The sequence below is a fragment of the Plectropomus leopardus genome, chromosome 3 (genome assembly GCF_026936395.1).
Source record: "Plectropomus leopardus strain MGB_pleo_1.0 chromosome 3, ASM2693639v1, whole genome shotgun sequence".
Taxonomy (NCBI): domain Eukaryota; kingdom Metazoa; phylum Chordata; class Actinopteri; order Perciformes; family Serranidae; genus Plectropomus; species Plectropomus leopardus.
This window is the reverse complement of record NC_142178.1, coordinates 7,531,409-7,550,177: the sequence shown is the minus strand read 5'-3', so window position 1 is coordinate 7,550,177 and position 18,769 is coordinate 7,531,409. Positions and strand designations below refer to the sequence as shown.

At 40.8% G+C, this 18,769-nt stretch overlaps 1 protein-coding gene across 11 annotated transcripts in view; it reads left to right on the top strand.

Moving 5' to 3' along the window:
* The window catches only part of adgrl3.1 (adhesion G protein-coupled receptor L3.1), a 177,721-nt gene that overhangs the window by 145,140 nt on the left and 13,812 nt on the right, over nucleotides 1-18,769 (top strand). For all 11 annotated transcript variants that reach the window (XM_088075450.1, XM_088075459.1, XM_088075451.1 and 8 more), the window contains 4 exons: nucleotides 5,525-5,745; nucleotides 11,573-11,639; nucleotides 12,798-12,889; nucleotides 18,179-18,347. In XM_088075450.1, the coding sequence (XP_087931576.1) occupies nucleotides 5,525-5,745; nucleotides 11,573-11,639; nucleotides 12,798-12,889; nucleotides 18,179-18,347 (549 nt within the window). The remainder of the gene's footprint in view (nucleotides 1-5,524; nucleotides 5,746-11,572; nucleotides 11,640-12,797; nucleotides 12,890-18,178; nucleotides 18,348-18,769) is intronic.

Genomic DNA, 18,769 nt, shown 5'->3' with positions numbered 1-18,769 from the left:
TGTTTTAGCTTAGCTGATGTTGTTTATGCCGTGCTTGAGACTTCTGTTGCTTTTGTTAGTCATCCCCCCCTCAGGCTACAGAAGCCGCAGTCTATCTCTTTTGCCAGGGAATCCTGTTGGTCGTGAGGGGGATGTTTGTAGAACAATAAAACTTTCACAAACAAAACCCTTATGAGGCCTGATAGTGAATAGAGGTTCAACCTGCATTTGACCGCTCGTATTAGAGCGCTGTGTCGGTCTTGGCCTTCTCATAAAAAGTTGATGCTGTGCCGTGAATCATTCTCAAATACGTCTGAGGTTGAGAGGAGCAGATTTTTCGTTACATATATATGTTTATGACACTGATGCTGCCAATATGTGATATGGAAGTTTGTGGTGCAGTTTAATAATATATTTATAGAAATCTCACATGAATTCAAATGTGAGCTGTAGGAATTTCTGCACTTAAATAGTGTTATGATTTAAAGGGTAGATTACGAATTATGATTGTGCACGAGTCAACAACATGAATTTATTTGTCGAGACAAAACACAAGAGAGATTAAATAGAATTTTGACAGGTATGTATCTGAATTATGATCTTGCAAGGGCATAGGTCTTTTCTGTTCAAGTGTTTGGGATGCAAGCACAAGAAGACAAGTTCACTTTTAGTTGCACGCACATTTATCACTAATATCACAGTTACAGCTGCTAAACACTACAATTGAAACTTTTGTGGAAATCTTTTATATAAAGACCAGCTCAGTGAGAAAGAACAAATTGTCTTTGTGGGTTCTATTAACGCAGCTTCTTTACAAAAAGGCGTCTAAACGACCAGGGATCTGATAATGAGAGGCAAAGAAGGAACAAATTTGTGAGTGTTTATATGGTTTCTTGTACAGCATGTGGATGGGGAAAGGTCAAACAAAGGGCAAGGGGAGCTGAAACAAAGGGTTGTGTCCCGACTAAGCACACAGTCTCCACCCTCATAAGTCACTCATTAGTCACTTCACACCTTGACATTTCCAAGTCATCGTATCTCCGCCTGACACGCGGTCTCGCGTCGCAAATGTGGATGCTGCATAACAGTGGAAGTGTCAAGAATGCAAAGGCTGTGTCTAGGGTGCACAGTTCAAAAGATTAGGTTACAAGATCAAATTTGCTATTGCAAATATTTTACAAACAATACACAAGAAGGAAAGGGGGATCTAATACACAAGGCTATGGCTTGTGAATGACTTGAATTAATGATTCAGATGTATTGATTACATAGTTGGTATGAAAGATCTGATAAACAGATGTGGCGACTGTCAGGAAATACTGAAGTAGTTCAAAATTGCCAGCTGAAGTTACAAATTATGAAAGCACCAGGGTTTATGCAAGATGATAAAGGTTTTGTAGAAATAGTTCCCATTGGAGGAGAGCTTCTGCTTTAGGCTCTCCCAGATTTGATGCTTTACTCATGGTTCTAGATTTTGAGGGTTTCACCTTTTTTTTCAAAATAACAGCAGGAAGACAGCAAAAAGAGATGGCGAGATGGGGCAAAAAAAGGGGGGAAAAAAGCACAATTTTACAGATCAGAGATTATTTTAAAGTTTTCTGGATGCTGTTTCTCTTATAATCAAATTGATTACAATTTAACAATTGCATGACTTCTCATTATGTTTTTCTGATAGTAGAGTGAAACATGAAGAACTGTACAAAACATGACATTATTGCTTTCAAAGATGGTGGAATTATGTAAATGGTACACGTAAATGGTAGGGCGAAGACATATTATACACACAGATATTCTAATACACTATATTAATTATCCTGAGGCAAAATCCACACTACGTTTCAGTGGAGATCAGAGTGGGATTGAAGTTGATGCCAGCTAGTTTCTGTGGGTGACTGGCTCTTAGAGGTGAGTTATGATGGTCAGCGGTGGGGGAATGTTTATTCAAGTGGTACTAACAGGGTCAAGGGTGGCTATGTGTGCTGGTTTAATGGCCATGTAGGAGAGAAGGCATCATGTAAGAGAAAATGGGTCTTCCTACCTTGATTGTTTGCGTGCAAGATATCGTAAATCTCCCTAATGTCTTGTTGGCCAGCATTTCTGTAGGATTGAAGAAAAAGCTGCCTCTAGTTTGAAGGTCATACAATCTGTGTTAAAATCTTGCGGGGACTTTCCCCTACAGAGTATAAAAACACATTAAACCTGAGAATTACCGTATCCAGTACTATGCTGTAAACGTCTGGTGAGCAGGGCCTGGCCAGGTCACATTATGCATGTTGACATTCAGACCAACCGCTGGGTTTATTCTGGGTCACTGTGTCAGTCTGAACTGGCTGTTGGCATCAAAATGTCAAGTAAGTAATACAAAGACCCTTATTCTTCAGCTATGCATTCAAGTAGAACTGCTCATGAATGCAGCATGCTCCACATCTCTACGGACACACTGCAGCACTTAATAGGCCCTCTGCTAATATCAGTGATGCCTACTTTAGAGCAGCAGGTTGACTGACTCAAGTGGGCTCCATTTGATTGGAACAGTGGTGTCTCTGCAGCCAACGAGGCTTGTGCAAACAGCTCTGAAATAACTTCACTAGTTATAACCTAATTGCTCACTTTCTGTTTTTCACTCCCACATACCCAAACCTTACCAGATTGGGACTTTCTATTACGGTTAATGGTGCCTGACCTCTGCTGCTCGTGTGGAACTGAGCTCAGACGAAGAGGAGGAACAATAACAAAAATCTAAAGCTGTGTGGAAAAAAAGAAAAAAAAAGAGAGCTGACCGATATCGAGCTAATGATGCACAGTGCAGTTTTGGCTCGACTGTTGGGGTCCACATGGTCTGCATTCCAGTCACAGCCCGCATTGTGCGATCCATATGGTCCACATTCAATACGCCAATCATGGATTAGGAACTTAAACCTCTCTTGGATGCAAGTGCTTGCACAAAAAATTGCATGGGTCAGATTTTCAGTTGAGACATTCTGCTTTAATTCGTCGGGGGCAAGGTCGCCCAAATATGATCAACATATGCTGGAGGTGATGACATCGTCTTACTGCGGGTGTACACAATGCAGCATATAGACATCTGAGTGCTAAGTTTTATTTGTGAGCTGTTTGAGTCATTACAGAGTGTGTCTGTGGGGGGAGGAAGTGCTCAGGGCTGTATCCTTTATCACCCCCATAGTATTCCAGCAGCCTTAGAGCAGCCTCGGGCCTTTGCATCCTGCTGAGTGCTGAATGGGAAAAACATTTACTCGTTTTGACACTGAGCTTTGTTTTTTTTCTGTTTGTGTGGGAGGGATCACGTTTCTTTGTATGTATGCGCGCCGCCGCATTTGTGTGTCCCGTTAATTACCGGTGACTATTTGTGACCTCCATTAACATCTTCAGCGTCACTTAGCTCTCAGCCGGTTAAGCCAGTAATTCCAGCAGGGAAAAACTAAATGACTTTGCATAAGCAGCCACTTTTTTACCTGTGTGTGTGTGTGCATGTGTGTCTCAGTGTGTGTAAGCTACACTGTGCGATCATTAGAAATGGAAATGAGTGACTCCCTCGCCCCCTTAACTCATTGTCTCTCAGACATTAGGTAATTGTCTCTCACTGCAAACTCCTCCATTATGAAAGTCTGTCTGTTAGCTCTCCCATTCAATGATTTAGGAGTGACTCTTTAGATTAGAACATTGCCACTAACGTGACGGGCCAGATCTCGCCGCTCGTTTTTTGTTTTTTTTTTTCCATCGCCTTCTTCTTTTAAGCGCCCCTCTTTTCTTCCCAACCCATTGCCTAAATTGTTAATGCAGTTTTAGGTTTGATACCCCTCTTTCATTTTCCTGCTGCTCATCTTTTTCTTTCTTTTTTTTTTTTTTTTACATCCAGAAAACTCTCGCAGGGTTTTCTAAGTATTTTATCGTATGCCTCTCGAACTCTTTTACATCCCTTTCATCCATCACTTTTTGGCTACTAACAATGTGATTTTGAATCCATTTACTCACTTTCAGTGTGAGTCTATATACCCACTGGCTTTCACAGGTGGGCAGAAGCACACTGTTTGGAGAGGCAAAGCAGGCAAATGTTTGGGGCTGCCTAAAAAAATAATAAAAGAAAAGAGGGGCCCCGATGGCTACTCATATAGGCATATTTTCTACTGACAGCTATAGACTCCATCAAACCTCCTATAGTGCACCCCTGCTGCTCCCCCAAAAACCCAAGTTGGGGCCCTAGAAAGAGAAGGAGCGTGTGTGTGCTTGCATAGGTGGACAATGGATCCCTGGGCACAGATATGAAAAAGGCCCCACCACCTCCCCAGCATAGGAACAGGATACATAGACTATTGTAGTGTTTTTGCCTCTTTTTTTGTGCATCTCTTTGTAATTGTTATTCATCTTTGAAGTCTTTCTTATCACTTTGTAATTAAAGTCAGGGTTTGCGCGGCCACAGAGAGAAAAGTCATGGAATATGTAAATAAGATTTTCATGCACAATGTCTCCTGAACTTTATTGTTTTTCCAATTTGCAGACATTTATGTCTGCTCTTCTTTGAGTTGGCTGCTAACTGCCACTAGCTTCTTTTTTAATCTCCTATTGTGGGTCACACACATAACACATCATCAACTTGTTACACCTATGCTGCCCATTGTCCTGTTCTGCTGGCTGTCCTCTTTATAAAGACACCGTTTTGGGACTGTGGCAGGGTAACGGTGCAATATTCCCGCCTTGAACAGGCAGTGTAAAAGGGGCTTAGGATTGCCACTGCAGGTGGGTAGCAGTGTTATATGTTTTATTTGATATTAGATAATTACAGTTCACTTAAAGCAAACAGTTCAGCTCTAATAATGGCATAAAATTTCCAGCTATTCAACATCTAAACTGACATTGCTGTTGGCTTTTTCCAGCCTCTAAAAATGTGTCAAATCTTATGAGTGCTTCGTCTCTTTCATGTTGAGCTGCTGAGTCATTTCTTGCAGGAGTTCTACTCATTTTGTTCATCGTTGGCATTGACAAAAATCGTTTTGTGTTTTCAACAGTGATGCCAAGTCATCCCCCAGCCCCCTCCTCAGCCCCTCTTGAAAGTGGGGCTTTCTGCTACTTCTGTTTGAAATGTGGACAATCAGCAGAGGCTGCAGCACCGACTTGTCACTTCTGCTTTCTCATTTATCTGCTTAGATGACTTGTAGATGCAGACGCGGTGTAAAGTGTAAAGGGGGTTTGACTAATATTGCTATCTTGAAGTGATTTTCGAGTCAGTCTGTCGCCTATAATTGCTGTTATAGTATACTATGATTGTGAGTCTGCCTTATCCTCTCCCTCTGCTGTCTGTTCCAGTATTGGCAGCCCGATTGTTAATCCCTCACATTTCCTTCTTTATGTGATAAATGATTACTTTCTGAGTCTGACTCACTCCCTTATCTCCTGCACTGTTTGTGTCTTTTCTTCCCCCTCCACTTTCTAACTCATCAATGCAAGCGTCCTGCAGATTAAACATTTCCTGTGCATTACTGTGTTACTGTATTTTTAAATCCTCTCCATCTTTTCTTCCCCTCACCAGATTGCTTGTGCAGTCTTCGCCGCCTTGCTCCATTTCTTCTTCTTGGCAGCCTTCACCTGGATGTTCCTGGAAGGGGTGCAGCTCTACATCATGCTGGTAGAGGTGTTTGAGAGCGAACACTCCAGGACTAAGTACTTCTACCTGGCAGGCTACGGAGTGCCCGCTGTCATCGTTGCCGTCTCCGCCGCAGTGGACTACAGGAGCTACGGCACCGACAGAGTGTAAGGATAGAGGCAGAGGGAGCGTGGTGTGAGGGAAGGATGGATGATGAGGGCCAGGGAGGGAGGGCTGGAGTGCCTGCTGTCATTTTGGCTGCGTCTGCCACAGTGGACTCTACAAGCTGTGGCACTTCTGAAGAGTCAATACAGAGAGGTTGAGAGGGGAGAGAGGCGAAGATGAAGGAAGAAGGGAGGGGAGTACGGTGACAAGCAGGGAAGGGTGCACCACAGAGTGCCTGCATGAGCACAGCAGCGACAATGTGTGCGAAAGATTTAATGGGCAGAATGGATGGAGGGCGTGCACTGAGGAGCAGATTGGGAAAGGGAGGGGTTTGAGTGTGGGGGTGTGAGAATGGAGGGATGGAGAAAGGAGTGATGGAGTGGCCTGTCAGAGGTGTGTACACGTCCATACTGGTTTGCACTGGAGGGAGTAGTGAGTGGGATGAGGATATACATTAACCCTTTGAAATTTGGGCAAATTGGCTTGATTTTTTTTTTTCAAAAACATGGGAGGAAAGCAAAGAGTAACTTAAGGAGAAGTGACCCAAAAATTAGCAAGACGTTCTTTTAAAAAATTACAAGAAAAAGTAACAGAAAATTAGCAACAACAAAGCAAACAAACAAAAAAACCCATGGAAATAACCTGAAAAATACTTAGCAATTAAAATGATTCTGTAAAATAATTTTAAAATATGGATAGAGGGCAAAGAGTAACTTATCAAGACATGACCCACAATTAGCAAGAAATTATAAAAAAAAAATTAAAATAAAAGTACCTGATAATTAGCAAAAACCTAAATAGAGATAAAATAAAATAAAAATAAAAGTAAAAAAATGAAAATGATCTGAAAAAAACAGCTTATGAATTAAAATTATTCTTTAAAATAGTTTTAAATTTGTAGTTATGATCATTAGATGTATAGTTCTGGCACATTTGTACCTAGCTTTAAAAAGAAAAAAAATCCCAAAAACCTCTAAATCTACAAATTTCTTGCATTTTGCAGGACATTTCTTGCCAAGATGCTCATTGCCTTTTTTCCCCATGTTTTTGAAAGAAATTGCCCCAATTTGCTGAGTTCAGAGGTTTAAATACATGTGAAATGCGTCTTAATGCAGCACAAGAAAAGCAATGTCAATACAGAACACATGAAAACGTATTCATGCATGCTTGACTTGTACAACCCGAGACACATGGCGAGTCCAAGAAAAGTCAGCAAGCATCTCATTTATAAGTATATGCATAACAGGCCACCCACAAATACTCCCAAGTGGACATAATATGACTTTAACATGCGTAAACTGCCCACTTCATTCATGCTGGGAAAAGAAAGGCCAACAGTTTTATTCATACAGTGCATATGCATATTATGTGAATAATGTGCACTTAATGCATATGGTGCCCTATACATGTCCGTGACCTCTCTTCTGTTCTGCCACCGTATGAAAATCATAAGAACTAAAAAGGACATTAACAATGTGGACGTTGCATTGAAAAAACTCAATTGCTTATAAATGAGCGGCTCCATATAGAATGAGAAATATGACAGGACACTATAGGACTGTTAAATCATTCATGTGCTCAAATGCTCACGTCCTCAGCTGCTCTTGGGGCGCTTTGTAGTTAAGAGCTGACAGCTTTTCATGAGCTTCACATCAAAATGTAGAGGTTTGAGGACAGGGAAGTGGACAGGACAACAAAGTTGCCAGAGAACCAGGTCATTTGCTCTCTTTGGCTGAGCTGGATGGGAAAAAAGTTCAACTTTTGCTGCTGTGGTTGCATGGTATAACCAAAAGGATACCTTGTGATTAAAAATCTCCACATATGTTTGCATCAGGTCACATAATATTCAGTGGTGCTCTCAATGGGGGGCCAGGAGGGGATGGCCCCCTGGTGAAAATAATTGGAGGCCAATATACTATCATTATAAGGCTATGGCACACTTTTCTTTTAATGTAGCACAAAGGTTGCGGCATCTTGTAAAACTCACCATCGGGTGCAGATTTTTTTCGTAGTAATTAGTTTAAGAAAAATGTAAAAAAAATACCCCATATTCAATTTTATCTCGCAAAATGTGAAACACGTGGACTTAGAACACAATAAAATACAACCTATTGCAAAATAAAGTGCATTTTCTGAAAAAAATGCTGCTAAGGCACAGCATGTTAACATGCCAAATACTACCAAGAACATGGCAATAAAATTGTTGCTGTACCACAAAAAGTCTCACTCTACGGCAGAGAAACTGAACTTCAAAATAAAAGTTCTGTACCAGAAATTCACTGTGCTTCAAAATAAAGTGTGTTTTTTAAACACTAAATAATGCTCCAAAGTTAGGCTAAATTTTGGTGAGAGAACAGCCAGCATGGTCATTTTCAAAGGTGGGTTCTGTTGGTACCCACTACTTTTGTTCCTTACAATTAACTTTGTCAAAGTTAAGTTGTACATGTTGTCCTTTTAAGAAAAAGGACGACATATAACGAATTAAAACAGAATTGCTGGGGTACTCAAAGTGTTAGTCTATGCACATCAGACAATTAACAGCATGAACTGAAAAATAAGAAACCAAAGTACACCAATGTGCGACTCCTTAACTTTCACATTTTCCTAGGTTTAAACTCGTCTTTTTACTAAAACAGCATAACTGAATTCCCCAAATGCAGCTTTGGCTTTTGTTCTGGTGTGCCACCCTAGGATTCTCATCTGATCACCCCTATGAAAGATTTTTGGGGCACCGCTGACAAAATTGCCTGATATGCCATACTGTCATATGAGCCAATCTTAGCTACAGCTAGCTGGGAAGCTAACACATGGGCAGCAAGCTACATGCAACACAGAAACAGCAAGACAGACTGGCAACAGGTGAATAAATGAGCAGAGTTTAAATACAGGAAACACACGATCAACTGATTGAAAGCAGATGGTGCAGGACAAAGGGAGGAAGTAACTCTCACAGAAACAAGGAAAGACAATGGTTAGAAAAAATAAAACAGGAAGTACAGAGTCCATGGTGGATTGTTACAAGTATTTGCCTAATTTAGTTGTTTTCCGTGAATAATTTATTCAGGTGTGAACACCCGAATAAATAAATAAATAAATAAATAAATAAATAAATAAATAAATAAATAAATAAATAAATAATCCCTATTTGAAGGCGACAAAGAATTAATATGAAAGTACGCCATGAATGCAATGCAAAAAAAAAGAACAACAAAAAAAATGTGCATTTTGAAATGAACCCTGTTTGTTAAGACATGGGCTTTATGTTAATGTACACTAACAGTTTCCTTTTTAATTAATAAATAGATTTCATTTATCTTAGAGTGCTGATGGGTGACACTTCAAAATTGGGTTGGGGTGCCTTTTTCTCATGGTCAAGCATCAGCCCTTTAAAATGCCTGTGAACATCACTGCTTGAAAACTGGAAAAAGGCCTGAATTTAACGTTGTTTAACCGTCAAGCCACACCAATCCGTATGCCACTTAGATCAATATTTCATTGTGGGATGATCATTAAAACATGAGAGTCTGAATGCCAAGCTCTGGATGAATAATCAGACTGCATACCATTAGCTAACAGACCAGGAGACTTGCCTTGAGATGATTGCTGTGGATTAGCAGTGAAAAAAATAAAGCAAACTGATGTGATGTGTTTTGTGAAAATGATACAGTGCATCTCACAAATTGAGAGTGTGTCAAGAATGCTGCACTTTCTTTCAGTTTAAGATACTATTTCACCCAAGCAATCAATGTTTCTTCTTTGAACGTCCTCATGCGTCATGGAATTGAAAGCATATTGACTATTTAAATAGCAAAGAACATTTAATCAAAAGCATAAAAATAAGTTGTGTGACTCATTTATCAGTCCGGTCTTGAAAACAGCCCCGCTTATCATGTTTGACATGACGCATCAAGACAAAACCTCTGGAAATATCATCTGCCATCCCCTGCTGTGTCACCTTGTCACACCACCATTCTCCCACATATTAGCCAGTGGCACCGAGTCCCATTCACCTCCCATAATGAAGGTGGCAATGACTTAGCAAAGGAGCCCTAATGGAGGATGCAGTGACACAGTCAGGGACCCATAATGGAGGGCTCTCTAATGTGCTGGAAATTGAAAGATTAATAATTCAAAAGCAGCTGGTCATGAATCAGTTGGCCATTTTTTGCTCTGGCATTTTTTGTTTTTTTTTCTTTACCTTTTCCTGCAACCCGTTGGGTCTGACCTCAGTGGAGGGCACTCAGGGACGGGCTTTTTTTTTCTCCCCTGGTTGCTACGATTGATGAGTGAAGATGTTTATAATATATTTTAGCATAGAGCAGTATACCTGTTACTACAAACCTTGTGGTCCAAAATGAATGTGTGTTCATGCATGTCTTGTGTTTGTGTGCGTATATTATATGTGTCCCTCCTCTTTCCTTTAACCTCATCGCAGCCAATCACAGACTCCATAAATAGCCCGCCATGAGGGCTGCATCCATAACTCAGTATTCAAATGAACACAGTCATGTCATATTTCTGCGACCACAGGATGTGGCCCTGTCATATATCTGAGCCTTGAGGGGGAAGTAAAGGTGAATTTATCACAGGCGCTCTACCCCCCCCCCTCCTTGTGTGATGTATGTTCCAGGCGCGCATGTAGTCTGTTTTCTTCATCCTGCAACACCTTCCTCACTGTTCCTCATTTTATCACTTTTTCATCCTCTGTCAGTTCCTTTTGTGTCCTCCTCTATTGTGATGCATTTGATATACTGTATGAGTGATACTCAATTTACGACCCGCAGGCCAAAACTGGAGCTTGATAGGGTGCTGGGTGGCCCCCCCCAACCATTTTCTAATTTGAATTAAAATTTAAAAAATTAAAATTAAATTTTTTTTTACACTTTAAGGATATATAGGGTGTCTTTTTTTTTTTTACAAAAAAGTTCCAGTGGCAGATCCCCCGCACCACAGACAGAGGTCTTGGCTCAGCCCCTAATGTCCAAAAATTGTAGATATGTCCTAAAATTAGGGAAACTTCCTAAAATTCGAGAAATGTCCTAATGATCCTAGAAATGCCTTAAAATACAAGAAATGTCCTGAAATCCTAAAAACGTGCTCAAATCTCAGAAATGTGCTTAAATCCTTCAAATGTCTGAAAATCCTATACATCCTAATATCCTAGAAACTTCCTCAAATCCTAGAAATATCCCAAAATCCTAGAAACACCTTAAAATCTTAGAAACTTCCTCAAATTCCTAGAAATGTCCCAAAATTCTAGAAATGTCCTAAAAACCTGGAAACATGCTTCAATCCTCGAAATGTCTTAAAATCCTAGAAACATCCTCAAATCCTAGAAATGTCTTAAAATCTGTGCCCTAAAATCCCATACATTCTAAAGTCCTAAAAATCTTAGAAATGCTTCAAAATCTGAGAAACATCCTAAAATCTGAGAAACGTCCTAAAATGAAACATGTATAGGGCTGCTGGGAATGGCCCCTGACCTCCTGTCATTTTGCATAAGTGGCCCCCAAGCAAAGCAAGTAGAGCATCCGTGCTGTATGTCATGTAATGCACTACTTTTTCACCTTCTAGCTTCCCTCGTGTGTGTGTGTGTGTGTGTGTGTGTGTGTGTGTGTGTGTGTTTGTGTGTGCTGCTATGATGGATGTCCTGTCCTCTGATGGTAAATCCTTGCTACCCCACATCCATCTGGAGAGTGGAGCATGTTTTTAATCCCTGTGCGTCTTTCCTCTTCTGTTCTTCTTCCCTCTGTTTCTCATGCATGATGTCTCTCTCACTGTGTCTCTCTCTCACGCTGTCTCTCTCCATCTCTTTCTCTGTCTCCCTAGGTGCTGGCTGCGATTGGACACATACTTTATCTGGAGCTTTATAGGCCCTGCTACGCTCATCATCATGGTGAGAAACACATACATGCACACACACACCACTACATGTGCTGGGCCGAACTGTCAGTTGCACGTTCGCGCCGGAACGACGGGTTACATTAAGGTGTCCGTTAATCTTCCTACGAGGTTTTGCCAGAGCTCCACGGCGGCATAAGTGGAAGCAGAAGGAACTTTATATGTCAATTTAATAATTCCCGCTCACGGATTAACTCTCGAGTGGGCACATATTCCAGCAAGCTGGAAATCTTTCGGAAGGACAGAGAGCACAAACGGCAGATTACGATAAGAACTCTTGCAAAGTTATGTTGCTCTTAAGCACTCATTTGATGATCCAGGCACTGTACTTCCTCCTGGCAAAGCTACTTTATTACAACGCGGCCCATTGCACAGGAAAAAAATGGAGGCGCGCTCTGCCAAAGAACTCAGCTTGACCAATTTTTCTACATGAGGAAATGTCAATGAATGATGCTTCATCAGTCAGGAAACTGTTCTGAGGAGGAGGAACAGTTCTTGTACCTATAACGAGTAAACAGAGACAGAAATAGAGTTAGATGACAGACAGAAAAAGCAAAGTATATATACTAAAAATCAGTGTTCGGGAGAGAGAGAGAGAATGAAAGCAATGGGACATGTTCCCAATTAGGTGAATGTCAGCATGTACACTGATGCTCTGTGCTCATTTTAGAAATGTCAGGCAGGCTATCACTGATCTAACTGGGGCTGTAAGTGGGAGCGGTGCAGGTGGGACTGCTCTGTTATGACTCTACGCCCACTGGTAACATATACAGCCTCAGAGACCTGGCGCAGCAGTCCAGACAGTCATTATTAAACCACCCTATCTGTGCATTAGCGGGCCAATAGAAAAGACAGCATCTGTGAGAATTGGATTTCTATTGTAACAATGATCCTCAATGGATGTAATGACTGCTGTATTTTCCCTGATGCTCAAGCTGCTGTATTTTGAGCACATAAAGGGATGTTGATTGTGGGCTGATACTGTGTCCCCCAAGCCAATTACTGCTGGAAGGAAAAATGAAATGATATGCACTGTGTGTGAGTGAATTGTTGTGGTGACATTGTGTCTTTAATTAGGCTCGTTGCTGAAGAATATTAACTTGTGTGAACGTGTGTGTGTGTGTGTGTGTGTGTGTGTGTATGTGTGTTTCAGCTGAATGTAATCTTCCTCGGCATCGCTCTTTATAAGATGTTCCATCACACGGCTATTCTCAAACCAGACTCTGGATGTCTGGACAACATCAAGTAAGTACATGTTTGCATACAGTCCTGCCATCACACCCAGTGTGCTTGTTTTTCTAAGTGTGTGTGTATGTGTGTGCGTGTGTGTGTGCATATTAAGTCAAAGGGATAAATTGTCATTTTGGGAAACATTTTTATTTGCTTCCTTTTTGACTAAAATTAAATCAGTCAGCAGCTGTTTAGCTTAACTGAGCAATGGAAAAATGGAAAACAGCAAGCCAAACTCAGAAGGTCAGTAAATTTTTCAACCAGCCCCTAAAGCTTCTTTAAAAAAAAAAAAGAAATCATGTTTGCTTGATCTGTACAAAAACCAAAGTGTAAAAACAACAAGCGGTGGTTTGATGGGGAATAATGTGCAAGACTATTTCTCAGCCGTGAGAGAAATGGTTGTGGCCTCAACAAAGGGGTGTACATATTGAAATGCAGTGTGTTTTCACTGGGGCCCATGGGGTTTAGGGGGCCTGAAGAGAGAGCAGGCCTTTCAAAAAAATGTTGTGTGAAGAATGGGCTCTTGCAAGTGATTCAGATTATCACCTTTAGAAGTAGTCCTTGGTTCTAAGGATCGGCATTTTAAGTAACTTCCTTAATGGAGTATGTGTATTAAATTATTATAGAGTGTTCAAGTACTTACACAAAAAATATCTGATGTAAGAGTAAGAATTTAAATTGGCCAACAACTGGAAACAAGTGGAATCTGACAAATATTTACTGAACAACAACCAGGCTTTAATTAACCTATTTAAACCATAAATTCAGAGTTAACATAAGAAAAAGAAGCCAACTTTCTGTTGCTGCCTTTGTATAGGTTAGCACTGAAGATCGCTCTCCCTCTGATCAGTTCAACGTATGCCCGGGTAGCTCAAGTTAAAACAGCAACAGCTAACATCCAACTCTGAGACGTTAAAATAAATTCACACCAACACCGAAAAAAAAAGTCATTCGCACACATGGGAGGTTGAGTGCGTAACTGTATTTGTTGGCTGAATACTGATTTTTAAAAGGAGTATTCATGCCATTTCTACTCTGGTCAACGAAGAGCTCTCTATAATTATGCCATTTGCTATATATATATATATATATATATATATATATATATATGCCTTCAAAAAGGCAAACTGATCTATATCATGATTTCCATTTCTTTTGTCAAAATAACCAGTCGCAATCTATAACAAAATCATATCCTACTATTGAATTATGTGAATAATTGCTCATTTCCTTGTTTTTTTTGTCATGTAGCCTAAAGATGTCATGGTGATTGCTGGGAAATATATTTGTGACATATATATATATATATATATATATACACAGGATATGTAAACTCTCTATTTGATCATCATTTGAAAGTACAATATATAGTAGCTACTTTGTGCACAAAATATGTCAAGATTGACAAAGTGAGCAAATCTGCCGGTTCAGTGGGCAGCCATGCCTTTCGAGCATAAAATAAGCAGTAAGACACACACACACACACACACATATGTGTGTGTGCTTCATAACTCATAACAAGCGTGCACAAGGACAGTCATATTAGCGTGCACAGGGGCTCAGCGTAACTGCCTCGACTTCCTGTAAAACAGCTTATTATTGATTTTACACTTTAGTTCTTATACGGATCAAACAAACAGGATGTCACATGAGTAAGCTTTAGATTTGTTAACTTTAAACACAGCCTGGCTAAACTCAGCTAAAGGGTGCTGGCTTTCACTTCATATTTACCCTACAGGCTTAAAAGTCATCTCTATATTCCCATCAAACTCTCAGCAAGGAAGCAGATCAGTGTTTTTCCCAAATTCTCTAACCATTCCCTTAAATCCAGTGTTCATCAGTTTAGCAGCAACATGAAGCAGACTTTCTTCTCGAATCATTCCAAGATGCTCCTCATTGAAATCATCACATTATTATTCCCAGTCATGTCATTACTCATATCACCCTTAGAGAACGTCACCGAAATACGACTTCACTTCCAGCGAACACTGAGATGCCGCCTGCTAAGCTAACTAATCAGCACTGTGTTATTTCTCGTTCCAGTGCAGCTCAAGACAAAAGGCCCAGTCTAATTTAAACAATATGCCATGGCTCCGAGCTCAACGCCTCACTCAGGCACAGCTCGGAATTTATAATGTAAATCACAAAATGGCTCGCTCATTTGATTTATCATTTAAATATTACTGCCAATGTATCTTTCATGACGGCGGTTTTAAGTAGAACTTCAAGTGGGAAGAAAAAAAAAACAGCTGATCTTTGCTTCTGTGCAGTTCAGGGGAATGTAATCAAAAAGCCTGATGAAAGATGGAAATCAAAGAACCATTTAGAATGTGATGCTTTTGGATCTTTTTTTTCTCCCCTTTTTTAATGACTTTCCTTCGTCTTGTCTGAGCACACTAAAGGCTGAATAGATTTTAATCTATCTCACTTCATTAGTCATGTCTTATTGTGGTTCATTTACTTGTTAATCATCATCATGCCCTTTTTGTCTTATGCTTTTTCACCCCCTTCCTTTTTGTTTTCTTTGTCTCTTTTAACTCCAAGCCATCATGAGTTGTCTTTGTTGTGGATTGGCTCGGGTAAGGCCACTCTCCAATCAGGATGCCTTTCGTCTCCTTAGAGACATTTTGATTGGTTTGCTTGTCGTCTTGTTTGTCTGTGGAACCCGCCTAGAGTCTGTGCACATCCCTCAATTAACCATTAACCCGCCTTGTGGAATGGATTACGTGTTGATGAGTGATTTGTGAGCTCCTGTGACCTGCAGACCTTATGCGCTATTGAAATATTATAATGGCGAGATGTGAACGAGGGGAAACAGAGCCGAGAGAGAAATCATGACTCAGGGGAGCACTGGAGTAAGAGGTGGAATGAAAGGATGGAAAAGTGAGGGATGAGTGTACCCTTTATTGAAGAGGGTCGTCAGACGAGCTTTATTGGAGGTTCTGTCTCGCCTGAATGGTGCCACAGAGGGCAACATCGAATCAATCACCTCAGTCTCACTCACTTACTCTCCTCCTCTTTCTCTCTTCCTTCCTCTTAACTCTTCTAATATCTCAACATCTCTCCTTTTTTTCTCTCTCCTCTTTCGCCCCTTGCCCCCCCCTTTCTTTGTCTCCATCCCTCGCATGAAAGGTGATCACTGTCCAGTCAGCCAATCAAATTAACAGCCATCATCGCGGCTGTGGCAGACCAGAAAGTGTGACCTTTTGTGGGAAATGTCATTTATAATGGCTGTAATGTCCCTCTACTTACTGCCCAGCGGAGCCACTCACATGGCGGCACGCACAGCGGCACGCACACGCCCAGACGACGACTTAAAATGCGTACACATGCCTCGACATGACCACATTCCTCTGACATGTGGCCCTCATGACTCACTCCTGCATGAGCTTTGTATAAAAAGGTGGTTCACAGCCTTGAAAAACTTTTTTATTACAATTCATTCCATGAAAGTGTTACAGTTACAATTGCGCTAACAGACTTCAGTCGACACTTCTGCCTGTGAAAGCGTCTTTTACCCTCTGCCACACACTCCGAGTGATGGAGTTTGGATGGAACTCGGAGAAAGTCCTGCGCGCCTGACCTTCTCGATACTTGTGGCTGACGTCAGCTAGCTTATAACCTCCCCTGCCTCTCTTGAGATGGTATCGAAATGAGCAAATCCACTTGCTCGCTATTCTCTCACTGCTTTCGTATGAGTATAATTCTTTTAGGCAAAACCTCCCACTGTTTTCTCCATTCCACTCCCACAGTGTTGGGACTCCAAATGAACCCTCTCTAACCCCTTTCTCCTGCCTCATGATCCCATATGCATTAAACTTGGCTGAATGGCTTTTCTGATCCAGGAAAAGAGACAAGCCTCTCATGATATCCTTCTTACACTGAATCCTGCAATATTATGTGGCATGGCCATAGATTAGAACAGTGGACATAGCCCCTGTGACATCACCCATTAGTTTGTGGACTTCTGTTTTTAAGCCTTAAGTTTGGCAATCATAATGTTGGATTGGAAAATGAGAGGACTGTGCTTGAAAACTATCTTTGTCATATGAAACGCAAGAAAAAACACAGGTGCTTGTGAAGAAAAGGCTCAGCACATGGGAGTTAAAAACAAAATTCAGGCACTCATGGGTGGAGAAGGGACAAATGCAGTTAAGTTAGGTTAAAAAACCCTTATTCAGAACATTGCTATCAGCATTAAACACTGACTGGTTTCAACACTGTGGTCTTCATCAGGGTGCAAAAGGGAGAACAAGAACCAAGCAAACAATTTATAAACGTGGCAGTGGGTGTCACCCAATACTGATTGTTGAGTGAATACAGATGGGTGGCAGCAGGGGATCACAATGAAAGGCAAAGTTGAAAATGACACGCCTCCACATGTGTTCAGAGAATGATTCTGCACAGAATTAGGAAGTAACCAAACAAACATGATCATTTTAAAAACAGGCTTAAAACCACTAACATAAAATGTATTTACTGGAGAAATTAATATATACGACTCCTTTGAGGGTCTGTTAGTACAACCGAACACTCAGCAAGACTTTTTTTTTATCAAGTGTCTTCCATTGGTTTGAGGACTCCCATTTCTGCTGTTACCACCATGTATTTTCGAAGCCAGAAATGACCATATTTGGGGGGAGTAGAGATAGCTCTAATGCTAGCTGCTTGCTTGATTAGCACGGTGCTTTTATAGCCATGGTTAACCTTTATCACAGACTTAAAACCATTAACACAAAATGTGTTTACTGGAAAAACTGAATGTACGAGTCCATTGAGGCTATGTTAGTGCAACCAAACACTGACTCTTTTAGGCAACCAAAATGTTGCAATTTTCATGAAGTGAGAACACTTAAATAGTGACAGTTATAACTATGCCACTGTGTGAATCTGTGGTTATCGGTTACATTACGTAATCATCATTGTTGCTGTGTTAGCAACTTGTCAACGTCTGGCACTCAAAGCTACCAAGCCCTTAATTATGTGTAACTTAAAGCCTTAATAACATTTTCAGGGGTGAGTTATGTACAAAAAAAAAAAAAAGGAAAAAAAAAAATTGCTATAGAGATTAAAACCATTTTTTTGTAGGACAGTGACTTGCTTTTGGAGCTTTGCTTTTGGAGCCAGGTGGCCATTAGAGGAACTGAAGTTTTTGACACTTAAGCATTGGCTTCATTTTCTTGCTGAGGCTTGGGTGTTAAAAATTATGATACTATCATGAATGTAGGACATTTAAAGAAATTTTAGCTAATGGGGACATACAGTATTTCTCTGTCTCACTTATTTCCCCTTCTCTTCTTCAAGGTCCTGGGTGATCGGGGCCATAGCCCTGCTGTGTCTGCTGGGTCTGACCTGGGCTTTTGGCCTGATGTACATCAACGAGAGCACCGTCATCATGGCCTACCTTTTCACCATCTTCAACTCTCTGCAGGGCATGTTCATCTTCATCTTTCACTGCATCCTGCAGAAGAAGGTGAGGGAGACAAACATCGACAAAGCTGTGCAGAAATAGACACGTGCTAGCATTGCTCAGCGGGGACACCAAAAATATCTGTCGAGCTGTCACAGGATTTGATTGGTCATTCAGTTACCCACCTGGCTGCTCAACTGTCTCGCTTTTTCACACTGACTGCCTCACCGTCTCTCACTGTCTGTCTCGCCTTGTGGCAGCAGGTAACAAAACAGTATTTTTCATCATCAGGCAGGGTCATCAAGCCTGAAATAGCTTCTTCAAAACTTTGATAATATTTAGCTCCTATTTGTTTTAAAGTTTGGACACACACGGACAAAATATATATTTATTTTGATGTCTAAGTGGCAGTGTATTGCAGATGATTTCTCTGATTTAATACAACAACCTTGCTCACACTGAGTACGTTTACACAAAATACTCCA